At 46.9% G+C, this 14,473-nt stretch overlaps 1 protein-coding gene and 1 pseudogene across 2 annotated transcripts in view; one reads left to right on the top strand and one right to left on the bottom strand.

Moving 5' to 3' along the window:
* Positions 1-6,113, bottom strand: part of TTLL6 (tubulin tyrosine ligase like 6) — a 38,296-nt gene extending 32,183 nt beyond the window's left edge. Inside the window, exons 1-3 of one of the 2 annotated variants that reach the window (XM_077315014.1) lie at positions 6,018-6,113; positions 2,972-3,055; positions 1,140-1,375 (exon numbers count right to left, since the gene is read on the bottom strand). In XM_077315014.1, coding sequence (XP_077171129.1) covers positions 1,140-1,375; positions 2,972-3,055; positions 6,018-6,049 — 352 coding nt within the window. In that variant the 5' untranslated portion in view covers positions 6,050-6,113. Of the gene's footprint in view, positions 1-1,138; positions 1,376-2,971; positions 3,056-6,017 lie in introns of those variants that run through there. The other variant, XM_077315018.1, reaches the window with a different exon arrangement.
* A 6,227-nt stretch (positions 6,114-12,340) lies between these two features.
* LOC143825117 (uncharacterized) lies at positions 12,341-14,085 on the top strand (annotated as a pseudogene).
* The last annotated feature ends 388 nt before the right edge of the window (positions 14,086-14,473 follow it).

Raw genomic sequence — 14,473 nt, 5'->3', positions numbered from 1 at the left:
CAGTCCTCACATCTAGACCTCTGATCTAGATGTCACTTAGGGATACTAGCCTCTAGGTGGGACTTACAGCTCATCTCCAGCCCACAGAGCCCTTCTCCTGGAGAAAATGGATGCTTTGGAGGGCAGACTCTATGGCATTATACCCCCTGAGGCTCCTATCCCACCAGGCTGCAACCCCCTATTTTTCAGCAGTTTTCCAACCTGGCCCTCTCTATCTCCCATCAGTGACCTAGAAGGAAGGAAGGAAGGAAGGAAGGAAGGAAGGAAGGAAGGAAGGAAGGAAGGAGGGAGGGAGGGAGGGAGGGAGGGAGGGAGGGAGGGAGGGAGGGAGGGAGGAAGGAAGGAAGGAAGGAAGGAAGGAAGGAAGGAAGGAAGGAAGGAAGGAAGGAAGGAAGGAAGGAAGGACCCGTTTCTTCCATGGGATTGTAGTGCATGGAGAGGCTTGCACTGGTCTCATTCTGAGCCTGGCTCTCTCACCCCATAAATCCTGCACTCCTTCCATTTCTGATAACCTCCATAAGGATTTGCTATTTCCCAATATCCCCTCATAGAATCATATAATAATAGAGTTGGAAGGGACCTCATGGGTCATCTAGTCCAACCCCCTGCTCTATGCAGGACACTCACATCCCAATCACTCATCTACTGTAACCTGCCACCCCCTTGAGCCTTCACAGAATCAGCCTCTCCGTCAGATGGCTATCTAGCCTCTGTTTAAAAATTTCCAAAGATGGAAAACCCACCACCTCCCAAGGAAGTCTGTTCCACTGAGACACTGCTCTGTCAGGAACTTCTTCCAGATGTTTAGATGGAATTTCTTTTGAATTAATTTCATCCCATTGGTTCTGGTCTGTCCCTCTAGGGCAAGAGAGAACAATTCTGCTCCATCCTCCATATGGCACCCTTTTAAATACCTGAAGATAGTTATCAGATCCCTTCTCAGTCGCCTCCTCTCCAGGCTAAACAGACCAAGCTCCCCCAACCTTTCTTCATATGTCTTGGTCTCCAAACCCCTCACCATCTTTGTTGCCCTCCTCTGGAACCCGTTCCAGTTTGTCAACACCCTCTTTTGTTTCAAAAGACTTATGAACACATTTTCCTGTCTCAGTCTCATGTCCTTTCAATGCTTATTTCTAACCTCCTTTTCTTTTTCTTCTTCTTCTTCTTCCCATCCGTGTTGACACATGAACTTTGCTTGCCCTCTTCTTCACACATGACGATCTCTTGGTCAGTGGTGTCCAGCACACTGTCCTCTCTTTCCAGACTACCTGGGAAAAGTTCTAACTCAGATACATCCTTCTCACCCAGCTCTTCTAGCTCTTGCCCCTCTGTGTGAAATGAACTGTAGGGTCGAAGTTCATCTGATACCTTCATCCTGCAAAAGAAATCCACAAGGAAGCAAACTGGATTTGCAGATGATAGTGCAGATGCATTTCCCATTTAAGCAACTAAAAAAAAACTGTGTCTGTGATTCCAGTTATTTTGCTCAACTAATCACCCTCTATATGCTTTTGCCCATGCAGGTCCCATGTTTATAAGCATAGCCTTTTTGGTGATCCAAGGGGAACCCTTCCTTCCTTTTCCACCAACACAAAAGCTGTCTGCATCCAATCCCAAATTACCCCATACACATGCTCTGTGTACATCCTCATTTAGACAGCTCTTTAACTGCAACCTCTATGGATCCGTCTACATCATGAAAAAAATGGCCTGTTCCTTTCAAACAGCCACTTGTCATATCTCTTCTCATTAAGAGTAATGTCTATGTGAATCGATCATCCTCCTTACAAGGAAAAAGACACTTACCCTCAGCTCTTTTACTATTATGCCCAGAGCGTTTCATGCATTAATCCCAGCCCAGAGGCTGCAGCTATATGCATCCTTCTCCATTAGAATCCAGTGCTTCTTCTATATCTTACCCCAGTTCATCTCTATGAGTATCGTCCTCCTCAGATTTTACAGTGCAATGCTATAGCCTAAAGGAACAGGCACCTTCACTTCAATGCCACCTTGGCATTGACACCGGATAAGCAGGATGAGAGAATTCTGAGCCTATCAAATCTACAGACTGAAATCTGAATCTAACCGGTCAGGTTCTTTGGCAAGCAAGCAGTTCAAAGAGATAATAAGACAAAGGAAAGGAAATCTCCATCTTGCATCTCTGCATTCCAAGGATGGAGTTAGTGTGTTCATCAGCATCAAATGCATTGTTTCCTGCTACAAAATTGATAGCAGAAGGGAAATTTAGGGTCCCAAAACTAATTCAGTTTAAGAATGTTAATCGACAAGTAGGTAGGAGGACCTTCAAAATTCCATGTATAGCCAGCCTGGAAATATTTCCAAAAATGACACTCGTTTAGTTCCAGTCCCATAGATAAGTAAAAGAGACTGAACTCTCACTTAAAGATGTGTCTTGGTCTTATTCAGGGCTTCCGTTCTTCAGTGTCTGACAGGAAAAGGGGGAAAGTTTCCGTACAGAATTCTTAAAAATTGCAACAATCGTTTTGAAATAGGACATGGCTATATCAGGTTCTGAATTTTTAAAAAAGTAAACCCCTGAATGCAACTAACCATGTTAAAACTATCAATAATACTGCAGAGCAAAAAATAAATATGCAAACATCACAAATTATGAAATAACTCATAGTTTTCTCACTTTGGACACCATCCTCCACAGATACCTGGAAGTAAGTCTTTTGAAGTCAAGAAACATTGATCAATAGAATTCTAATAAACATTGTTGGGATCAGAGGACACTTCGGATAACGGGGAGGGGGTATATTTTAAAATGTGTAAAGTATTTGCTTAAAGTAGACAAGTCAAACTAGTCTATTGCTTCGGATATCAATATGTTTAAAAATCAGATAATGAAACAAATGAAATTTTTTAAACAAGCAAGCATATACTATTCAATCTATAAACAAGTCATTCTTACGTCCACAGCCTCTCCGATCGATTTATTAATACTAACCTGATCTTTTTCTTCCATTTGTTAGCATGGGTTTTAGGTTCTTCCCAGATCTGTTTATAAGTTGCAGTTGTCAGTTTGATGTCTCTATGCAGGGTAAAAATCAAACACAGTACAACAAAACGGAATCCTTTGCTGATAAGAATACAGTTTCGGTACCCAGTCTAACTATGACACATGAATGCAGCTACAACAGACTCAAGCATAAATCAGGAGTCCTTTTGAAGGAGTCAACAATGGAGACACGCCGGAGTACCTACTCTTGTCTCCAAGGCAAGGTTTGTTTGTTGTATTAACAGTTGTCTGAACATGTTTTTACTTTTAGCAGGTGACAAGGACTATATGTACATTTACACAGATTCAAGCGAGAAAAATACGGACAGTTTTTCGAGGCCTAACAGCATGTCACATTCACGTTTATTTTTCTAGAAGAAAGGAAACAAAGAATAGAAACAGTGCTTGACTTAAACTGAGATGTTTCTTCATGGCATATACTTTGCAAACACTGCAGCTTGCCAACAACCTCGAGGTTGCCAACAACCTCGAAAAGGGGGTATGAGAGGCAGAAACGGGTAGATGTGGTCTCAAAAAGCCTCAGAGCTGAGTGGTTAAAGGCACTGCTTGAGAAAATACCAGCAACAGGGAAAGAAAGATACAAGACTGCATGACTTATTCAGTGCCCATGGCTTGTAACTGTTTTGGAGGAACAAGGTCATCTGGGAACAGGTTGTCTGGGGGAGGGGGTATGACAGGCAGGGAATTCTTTCTGGCTGACAGAATAGCAAGACATTTAAACATCTGGTTTGGAATACAGACCAATTCAAGAACAATTTGAGATTGAGCATACAAAATCTGCTCAAGATCCTTGGTCCCAGAGAAGTTAAATTGCCCTTAAGAAGAGCCAGGTTTTTTTCCACCCTGGCGCTGCTATGAAGGAAAGCTCTTCCAAATGAGATCAGGGTCCTGTGGGATTTGAAACAGTTCTGCAGGGCTGTTCCCCCAGGTCTGTGGCTGAAGCCCACATAATCATAGAAGCATGGAGTTGGAAGGGAACTCCAGAGTCATCTAGTCTAACCCTCTGCACAATGCAGGAAGCTCACAACTACCTGCCCACCCATAGTGACTCCAATTTCATGCCCAGGTGATCCCCCCCCCCAAAGAAAACCAGAATCCCTGGACAGTCTGTTCTTGGGGAAATTTGCTTCCCAACTCCAAAATGGAGATCAGCATTTCTGTGGGCATGCAAGAGAGGGTCAAGCACTGACACAACCCTTCCTGCACTCACAATCTGCCTAAGTTTACAGAATCAACATCAACAGACTGGCCTCTCTACATAGGTTACAACATCTGTATGCCACCTACCAAAACATCATAGCACTCTACTCCCCCTCCTTCCACCGGAGAGAAGGCGGTGAGCTCCCTGGTTTTAAAATGTTAACTGGATTTTAATATTTAAATGTTTGTGAGCCACCCTGCCCTTGGGGAAGGGCAGCATAAAAATAAATATAATAAACTAATTTTAAGAACAGGGAGGAGGGAGCTGATGTGTGGAAAAGGCAAGAGGAATTAAAAGGGCCACTCCAGTAACATCAGAGAATCTATCACTTCAGTAATGTGTGTGCACATGAAAGCTTATACCTTGAATTTAAATGTGTTGGTCTTAGGTGCCATTGGACTCAAACTTTGTTTGATGCTTTCTTATCTAACTTAGTTGACTTAAATAAGAATGTCCTGAAATCCAACAATAAAATCAACGCCGGAGCTTACTGTGACCCATGCGGCCAATTCGGAGGACTTTGTTAAAAAACATTAAGTTAAAAATATTTCAAAGGTTGTTTAAAAATATATATATTTATTTGTACGTGTTTTTACTGACGTTAGCCAACCTGAGCCAGTCATCAGGAAGGGCCAATAAATTAATAATAACTCCTGCAAGTAGGCAAGTTAAAGCCCAGGAAGTTAATAACCTGAACTCTCCTGTATATCTGGAGGAAAGTCTTTTACAGCAGATTCAAGTGGACTTGAGTGAGACTTGTGTGGAGACAGATTGGGCAAGCAAGTAGTCTCTTAATTAGTTATCTTCACAAGTGGGAAAGTGTCTGACATTAATTACTAACCTTGACATTTTAATTTCTCCCAGTTTTTGTGAACTTCAATTGAACTCAAAAGGTCTGATTAGCTATCTTAGCAAAGAATTATCCTACTGCATAGCTGGGATATTATGACACAGTTTACTAATTTGCCACTAATTTACTTTTTCTTTCTATCTGTACTCTTGAGATCCTTGTTCCATTTTGACTGGGGAAGAGTGCCTACACTCAAAAGCTCATGCTTTCAATAAATCTTTGTTGTTCCTAAAGGTGCTTTTGGGATCAAATTTTGTTGCTTTATAGCAGACCACATTCTTTTCTCGCCTTTTTTGCAGGGACTTACACCAGAGGTGGCCAAACTGTGGCTCTCTATATGTCCATACACTACAATTACCATGGGCAGCTGCCAGACAACTGGCGGGGGCTCATGGTAATTGTAGTCCACTGACATCTGCTTGCCATAGTCAATATCAGCCTCCAGCGCAGATGACAGGAAGCCTTTCGAAGGCGGGACTACTCCCAGGAAAGGGGGCGTGGGCTTCCCGCCAATCCCTCCCCTCCCCTGGCTGCTCCTCTTATCTCTCCCAACCAACCAGCATCTTCCCCGCCCCCTCGCTTTAAAAAAAAAAGTGCTCCGTCTCTTCCTCCCGTCGATTGGCTAAATTAAGCGGATCCTTCCGCCAGACAAAAAAAAAAAAAAAAACCCCAAATAGACTGTTTGCCTATTGTCCTAAATTAAAATCTGCTAGAGAGGTTATTTGATTGGTTAAGGGGGTAGACGATTAATTTGCGTCAAATCAGAAATGTGGACACGACGGGAAATGGAAGCAGGGACACGGTTGTCATGGAGACGCCTAGGCCTCCGGCTGCTAAAATGCGCCTGCGCCAGGGTTCCATTCTTCCCGCTCCCCTCCTCCTCCCAATCTGGTACCGCGTCCCCCAATCCTGCACATGCGTACTTCTGGTTCCAAACGAATCTTTTCCTGCCCATCCTCTCGCTGCGTAACAAAATTAGCGCGAGGCAAGCGGCCTCCTCCCCAACTGACTCGCGAGGGGCGAAGGGAAGGAGAAGCGGCAGCCAATCAGAGCTACGGAGGGAGCGGCCTATTTGAATATTAATGAGCGCTGCTCCTCCCGCCCCTCCACGGGTTCCTAGGCTGCCAAATTTCCCTTCTGCTGTCCCAGAAGTTGACTAGAAGTTGCAGTTCAATAAAACAAAGATTTATTGAACTGCTGCCTAGTTGAAATTCTGGAATCTCCAGGCCTCTCCTGTAGATTGGCAACTTTGGTGGCTATTTGAGGCAACTGCCTTCTGGAGTATCCGCCCCCCCCCCCTCTCCCATACATTCTTTAACAATCAAATTTCAAAAGTTTCAATTTAAAAAGAAGCTTTCGGTTAAAATGTGGTGGCCTGTAAGCTTTGTACTCCCTAAAGCAGGGGTGGCCACTCTGTAGCTCTCCAGATGGCCTTGGACTACAATTCCCATGAGACCCTGCGGCTCATGGGAATTGTAGTCCGTGGCCAGCTGGAGAGCCACAGCGAAGCCACTCCTTCCCTAAGGGGAGACCAAATTGGGCTCTCCAGAAGTCCATGGACTGTAAGTACCATGAGCACTGTCAGCAGTCTATAGCAGGGGTAGTCAAACTGCGGCCCTCCAGATGTCCATGGACTACAATTCCCAGGAGCCCCTGCCAGCAAATGCTGGCAGGGGCTTCTGGGAATTGTAGTCCATGGACATCTGGAGGGCCGCAGTTTGACTACCCCTGGTCTATAGGGTTTTCAAGGCAAGAGATGAAGAGAAGTGGTTAGCCATTGCCTGTTTCTAAAATGGAGAGAAGAACAATGTTAGTTACTCTAGTTTTAAAACTTCTGACCCTGAGGCTGCTGCGAAAGGCACTCTGCTGTGCCGTGCAAACAAAGGTGAGTATGGGTAGCAGAGGCAAAAAAGAGTTTCCACAATAAAAAAAATGTATGTCACTTTATTGTCATTTGTTCCTGTTGTAATATCTTATTCAGCACAACATGTGGATTTTATTTTTTGACACTATAGTGCGTGCACTTTGTCAGGCTGGTTGAAAGTATTTTATCCCTTCCAAGGAACGCCCTGACTGGTGACGGCATATATAGACCATATTTTGTTCTGCTGATGGCCAGGAGCCCTAGGCATGCCCTGGCGTTATCCTCATAGGACAGCTCAAAGCGACTTGGCTGACCCAACTCCAGCTCCTTTGGATGATTTATCGGGGGGGGGGGGGCATCTATGCCACCTTTCTAGAAATCCACTAATGACACAGTCAGCAATGGGATTGTGCTCCTAACGCCCACCACCCCTGTAGGGTGAATCCACCCATTGTTGCTTAGCAAATCGGTAAGTCAGTTCGCAACATCCAAACTGCCTTCAGCAAATGATGGTGCATCATGATAAAAATGCCCATGCTGCAATCTGTAATGTTCTGCTTTTCAGGCTGCCCTTACTGGAACTGCCTGTGAAGCAAATTAGTTTGAGAAAATTATAGGCAATTTTACAGGCTGTTCTGTCTTGTAAGTTTCTGCACTGGGCAAGAGGCATCCTTCTGACAAGGAAAGTGATGTATCAATTTGCAAAGGCAGAGCTGGGGATGATGTGTAATTTCAAAGAGAACTTTAACTGCCTGGTGGAATGTGTTCGCTCCCCACCCTGCTGAAGAGAAAAATGGAACCCAGATAGGCTTGCCAACTTCTACGCTGGTTCTTCTTGCTGTCCTGCCAAAGCAATGTTTTAAAAAAATCTGCACCGCCAATCAGATCTCCTCTGGTTAATCAGATACCTGGCTGGATAAAAGCCACACCTGCCCTAATCCATTTTCTAAAAGCACCTGGAAAGGGGTTGGTGAGCACCACAGAAGAGGCAGGTTATAAAGATTCATTATTTATTTCTACAACCCCAAATTAGATAATTAAATTAAAATGGCAATTTCAAAGGCAGAATTATTTGCATTAACAAAAAGGCACACCAAATGACAAGGGGAAAGATCCTGTTTGGCAAATTGGCTTTTTGCGTGAAGAGGAATTTTTAGGCACCAGGGACTGCTTCAGGACATGACTCCCTATCTCCCCTTCTGAAATGGCCCAATCCATTCTTCGGCTAGCCGAATCTTTTCTTTTTCTGTCGGTCCTCTCTATGTGTCCGAGAATGCCCGCTCTTTAATAACACACAAACGTGCATCTCCAATATCCTGACAGCTGATGGAGCAGGAATACTATGGCCCATTCCGCACAAGGACCAATGTTGCCAATTGCTTTCACAAAGCAATAATGGAATTTAAAATAGTGGAATCTCGGTGTTCCGCATACCTGCATTTGTAGTGGAATCCAGTAGCGTTTCATTCGTTCCCCACAGGTTTCCGGTCTCGCAGGAATCGCTAGAAAGGAAGCGATTTTTTTCTGTGCTTGTTCCCGCCCTTGGCCATCAATCAAACAAACAGCCAATGGGTGGTTGTTATCATGCTCCCGAAAAGCCCCTTTCCCTTTAAGCACAGGTTTAAAAAAATAAAAAAACACATTTCAACAAATATGCCAGAGGAAAACTAATGCCTTCGACCACATCTAATCCTAACCCCCCCCCCCCACACACACACATGCAGACTCCGGGGTCTCCCATTAATATAGTCAAAAAAGACATTATTGCAATAAAAGACAACCAAAGAAAGAGCAGGATTACTTATGAACATTTTAATTAATTAGACATTAACAAACAAAATGGGCCAGCCAAGTTCTCCAAATCTAAGAGTCAGGAGACAGCGATGGTCCTGCCATCCCTGCAGATCTTTCTCCTGGCTTTTTGTTCTCCTGATGGTCCCCTGTAGGTGAAACAGACCGATATGCCAGCATCATACCTTGTGCCCTGAGAACATCTGGGCCACCCTGGCCACTCAAAGTCTTGCCTCCCTCTAACCCGCCAGCACATCATGAAATGACCATACTCACCTCCGCCCGCCTACCGCCTCCTCGTCCTCCCCGTCAGCGGGACCCCCTGCCGCGGCTGGAGTGAGCCGCTCTTCCCCCTCAGGCCCTGGTGCCGACACACCAGGGCGGTGTTCTCAACTGGGGGGAAGAGCGGAGGTCTTCCGTGGGGTGGGGCTGCTGCTGGGGGGGAGGCGAGGGGCCCTGGCTCTCTGATGGGTAGCTTCAAGCTGACCCGCCTCGAGCCAGGGCCGCCCTTACCAGCCCCCGCCAGGCTGACGCAGCCCACACCCCGGTCCTCCAGCCGCGGTGGGATCTTCCTGGCCGCCTCTGGAAATGAAAAACAAGAACAGCAAAATTAAAATAGTCACTGGGGGAAAATGCCCCCCCCCCCAAGCTCTTCCAGGGCTCTTCCCTTGGGCAACAGTCAGAACATCAGGCAGGGAGCTTGTGGCGCTTGTATTCTCAGCTGGGGCACACCCTCTCCCTGCTCAAGTGGGGGGTGGAAAGAGATCCCTTTGGGGCTTCCTGGGGACCCTCTGTGCTCTCCCTCCCCCCCTTCCCTCCAAGGCGAGGGCTGGCTCCTTTACTGGCAGCTGGAGGTTCTTACCGTTGTTTTTTAAAATAGGCGGAAGGCGGCCAGGCTCTCCGCTGAGGGGGACAGATGTTCTAAATAGATTAATTTTTTGCCCTTTAACAAGGACTCTGTCAATTCCTGGAGAAAAAGAGGAATTAGAGAGAACTGAGCTAATTAAAGATTCAGGCTCACACACCAGCTAGGGCGAGACCTCCCTCTCCGGACCGACCCTGAAACATCCTTTCTTGGCTTCCCCCAGGGGCTCCTTGTTTCCTTCAGCCTTTAGGCCCCACAATGTTGGACTCCAGGTGGGAACTTTGTGCTCCTGGACGCTTCCTCAGCCAGGCACACAAAAGCTCCCACCTGGAACACAACTGGGTTGGGCGTGAAGGTGCTGTGGGACTCCACGTCTTCCCTGCTAGTTCACACCCACGGGGCTCCCTCGTTTTCTCCCTTCTATTGGGAAACCTTCCAAGTTGGACTCACCGCTTGGCTGTAGCATCCTCATGGTCCAAATATTTGGAGCAAATGCCCCCACGGGTGCTGGGGGGCAGGATGTCCCCCTGGACCGACTGTGATGCGAAAATGGTTCTGGCCATCCCCATGGCAACCCTGCAGCTAATTAGGCAGAGGCAGGAACGAGCCCTGGAGAGGCCAGTGCTGAGGACAGCAGAGGGCCACAGGGCAGGCAGGAGTTCGGGCCAGAGACAGAGGAGAGATTTAGGAGCATTAGGAGAGAATTAGGGGAATTGGGCAGAGATTCATTCCCCCTGCTTGCGAGACACTTCTTGGTTGCCAACCTTTGGGGGCAGCCTGGAGATCTCCCAGAATTCCAGTGGCTCTCAGGCAGCAGAGATCAGGGTCCCTGGACAACCAAGTAGGTAGACAAATTGAGAACCAGGCTGCGTTGGAGGGCAGGCCCTGTGGCATGATGTCATCCACCCCCGACCCCAAACCCTCCCTCCCAGTCTCACCCCCCCCCCCAATAATCTCCAGGTATTCCCTGTCTGAAACTGTCAACCCCAGAGGACTCACTAAAGGCCTCCCTCCCTTCGTGCATCCCCTTCATTTAAGGAGGGGAACCTGCCAGAGGTCCTGAGAGTCAGGGCTCCAGCATGCCAGGCCACCCCCCCCTCCAGCTGTGCCTGCTGATCCTCTCCCAGCCCCTACCCCACATCACCTAAGGGGAGCTCCCTGAGCCACAAGGGGGGGTAGTAAATGAATGGATGCATGAACAACATCCATTGCGTAAAGAGAACACCTAAAGAATTGGTAGTTCACCTTCCAAGGCAGCCCTTTTCTAAAGGTGAAATGATCTCTGTATTACCTGGAGACCAGTTTCTTTCTTCCTTTCTTCCTTTCCTTTCTTCCTTTCTTCCTTCCTTTCTTTTTCTCCCTGTCTCTATCTCTCTCTCCCTAAATCTTAAGTTCATCCGAATCTAAAGCCAGTGATTAAAACTGTCCATCCAGATACCTTTGGGAACCTTAGGAAGAGGTCCAGAGCATTATACTGTTGCTTGGCCCCAGTGTGTGATGTTCAGTGGTAGGCTTCATTTAGCTATCCTTATAGCTAACAGGTATAGTCAACCTGTGGCCCTCCAGATGTCCGTGGACTACAATTCCCACGAGCCCCTGCCAGCGTTTGCTGGCAGGGGCTCGTGGTAATTGTAGTCCACGGACATCTGGAGGGCCACAGGTTGACTACCCCTGCTTAAGAGCATAAAAGTAGTGCTGTAGGATCAGGCCAGTAGCTCACCCAGTCCAACACTTGGTGTCACACACTGGCCCAAATTCAGGTGGCACCAGGAGGTCCACCAGTGGGGCCAGAACTCCAGAAGCCCCCCCCCCCACACACACACACACACTGTTGTCCCCCCACAAGCACCAAGGATACAGAGCAACACTGAGCCAGATAAGACTGTTTCATCTATACCCTGTGGCCAATAGCCACTGAGGTCCCTCTTGAAGCTGTCCTTAACACTGCCTGCAGCAGTGACACGTTCATTACTCTTTGGGTGAAAAAGTGTTCCCTTTTATCTCTTCTAAGCCTACGGCTCATTCATGTCCCATGAGAGGTTGTATTGTGAGAAAGGGAGAAAAGTGCTTCTTTCTCTACGGCATCATTTTGTAAAGCTCAATCTATTAGACCAGCACGCACTCACTCCTGGTGGAAGAAAACTCAGCCTCCATCTGAACCAGATAGATCAGGGGTAGTCAAACTGCGGCCCTCCAGATGTCCACGGACTACAGTTCCCACAAGCCCCTGCCAGCATTCGCTGGGAATTGTAGTCCGTGGACATCTGGAGGGCCGCAGTTTGACTACCCCTGAGATAGATTATTGGTCTTTGGACCGCTTGCTTGCTTTATTGTAAATTGGGGTTTGATGCGGTTTTATTGTATTTTAATGTTTTATTCTGTGAACCGCCGCAGGTTCCTAGGAAATGTGGCAGTATATAAATTGAAATAATAAATATATAAATTATATCACTCCTGAGCTGTCATTTCTCCAAGTGAAAAATCCCTGCCCTTCCACCTTTCTTCATAGGAAAGATGTTCCACCCCGTCATTTTTTCAATTGCCCTTTCCTACGCCTTTTCCAGTGCTATAAAATGTTCCTTGAGGTAAGGTGACCAGAACGGCAGACAGTAATCCAAATGAGGCTGGACCATAGACTTATACTGGGGCATTGTGATACTGACGAATTTGTTCCAAATCAGGCATTTATATTCATTTGCTGAACATTTACAGGAGAATATTTGAAATCAGATAAAACTGTAAAAAGCACATCCCTTTGGCTCACAAAAAAGGCCATGTCTGGAAGAGCAGAAGATCCCAGTTAACCAGAAAATGTGCTATGCGAACCAGGCCCGAAGAGGGAGAAGGGGAGAAACACACAACTCATTGGCTGAACACTTCCTTATATCTACGTCAAAACCTCCTGCATCAGGCAGCGAGCTGGCAAAACTTCCAACAAGCTTCCTGCCAGCGAGACAAGGGAAATCCCCCACCACCACCCTAGAGGTGAGCAAATAAAAGGACAGTCTGGAAGCAATTCTTTCACATGCTGGACAGCACAGCACAGCACAGCACGGATTGCAGAGCCATGGGGCTTTTATTCAGCCGGATCCAGGATGCCTTGCAGAGTTTCTACGGGATGGACGCTCGTATCCTCCTCCTGGGCTTGGATGCTGCAGGCAAAACCACTCTCCTCTATCGGCTGAAGCTGAACGAAACCACAATGACTATCCCCACCGTGGGCTTCAACGTGGAGACGATCCAGCCCGTCAACAACGTCACTTTCACCATGTGGGACGTGGGCGGCCAAGACCGGATCAGGGTACTTTGGAGACACTACCATGCCAACACGCACGGGCTGGTGTTCGTGGTGGACAGCGTGGACAGCAGTCGCTTTGCGGAGGCGCGGTCGGAGCTGGAGGCCCTGTTGGACTCCAGCCTGCTGCAAGGAGTGCCGCTGGTGCTGCTGGCCAACAAGCAAGACTTGCCTGGCGCCTGGCCCCCCATGCAGGTGGCCGAAGAGATGGGCCTGCACAAGCCGCGATGGGGTCAGTGGCACGTGCAGGGCTGCTGTGCTGTGAGCGGGGAAGGGCTCCCAGAGGCGATGACGAAGTTGTCCGGAATGGTCAAGCAGTATCGCAAAGCCCGGGGGATGTAATTCCCTAAAGGGTCTACGAGCCGGACCTCATCTTGCAGGGCAGACTTCAGCATCCCTGCCTATCCGTGACCGCCTGATCTGGCTGCAATTTTCCAGCTGCTTAATCTGCATAAAGCCCAGGGGACTTCATCTGGCCCATAAGTGGTTGCTGCTGTGGGACGTGTGAGAAAGGGTACCTGATTGTCTCAGGGGCCTTTTGGAGACAGCTACACAGTGCCCTCTCTTCTCCAGACTTCCATTCCTCACCCAAGGCAAAGGTGAAGACTCCTCAACTTGAAGCATCAGACCAGGAACAATCAACCCTGGACTCATGACTGCAGTAATCTTTCTTTTACTCTAAAAGTTGATTGATTCTTTCTTTGCCACTGAAAATTCCATCCAGGTAGCTGGAGGGGCTTGTGAATAATAAAAACTATTGCTTAATTAATATGCCATGCAACTTCTCATTACTGTTATGTATTATTATTATTATTATTATTATTATTATTATTATTATTATTATTATTATTATTTAGATTTATGTACTGCAACTCCCAGGAACCAGCTCGTAATCTTTCGGCCACAATGAGAAGCGGCAGGCCCAATGTGTTTTTCATTCAAAGCGGAGAGCTCTGAGAGATATGGAGTCAGATCCCGGCAGCTTTCCCCTGGTGTGAAAGGAAGGAGGGATCCCACTGGACAACTGAAACAGAGGCCCTCTGTGCTGAGGAACACAGGGCCTCCGTGGAGGAACAGGGAGCATTGTTGTTGATGACGATGATGATAACAATATTTGTATACCACCCTCTTGGGATTGTGAACATCATAGAACAATCTTCAAATACATAATAAATATTACTCTCATTAACATTTTTAAACATTTAAATTGCTGTCATCATGGATGGTGGCCACGAAAACCAAACTGAAGAGGTTGGCGGTTTGGTCAAGTTGGGGTTTGGTCAAGTAAAATGATCAAGTTAAATTGAGAGTTATAGATCCGGAAGCCAATTGGACCTAGAAAGGCCCCCCTACCTTTTTATCCTCTGGTAAATCTGTCACTGGCAGCATACCTCTCAACCCGTGGTTGACAAAGATACTTGGATAACGGAATAAGGACTGCAGTCTATATTACTGTGTATAGTTTGTACTGTCTGCCGCTGTAAAGGGGATCCTTCTATATTACATGTCCCATCCAGTTGATTGTATTTACTTACTGTGTAATCCTTCTTGATTCCCCGAGAAA

This window comes from Paroedura picta, chromosome 16 (genome assembly GCF_049243985.1).
Source record: "Paroedura picta isolate Pp20150507F chromosome 16, Ppicta_v3.0, whole genome shotgun sequence".
Classification (NCBI taxonomy): domain Eukaryota; kingdom Metazoa; phylum Chordata; class Lepidosauria; order Squamata; family Gekkonidae; genus Paroedura; species Paroedura picta.
Note: the sequence above shows the minus strand (reverse complement) of the source record. Positions and strands in the feature narration are given on the sequence as shown.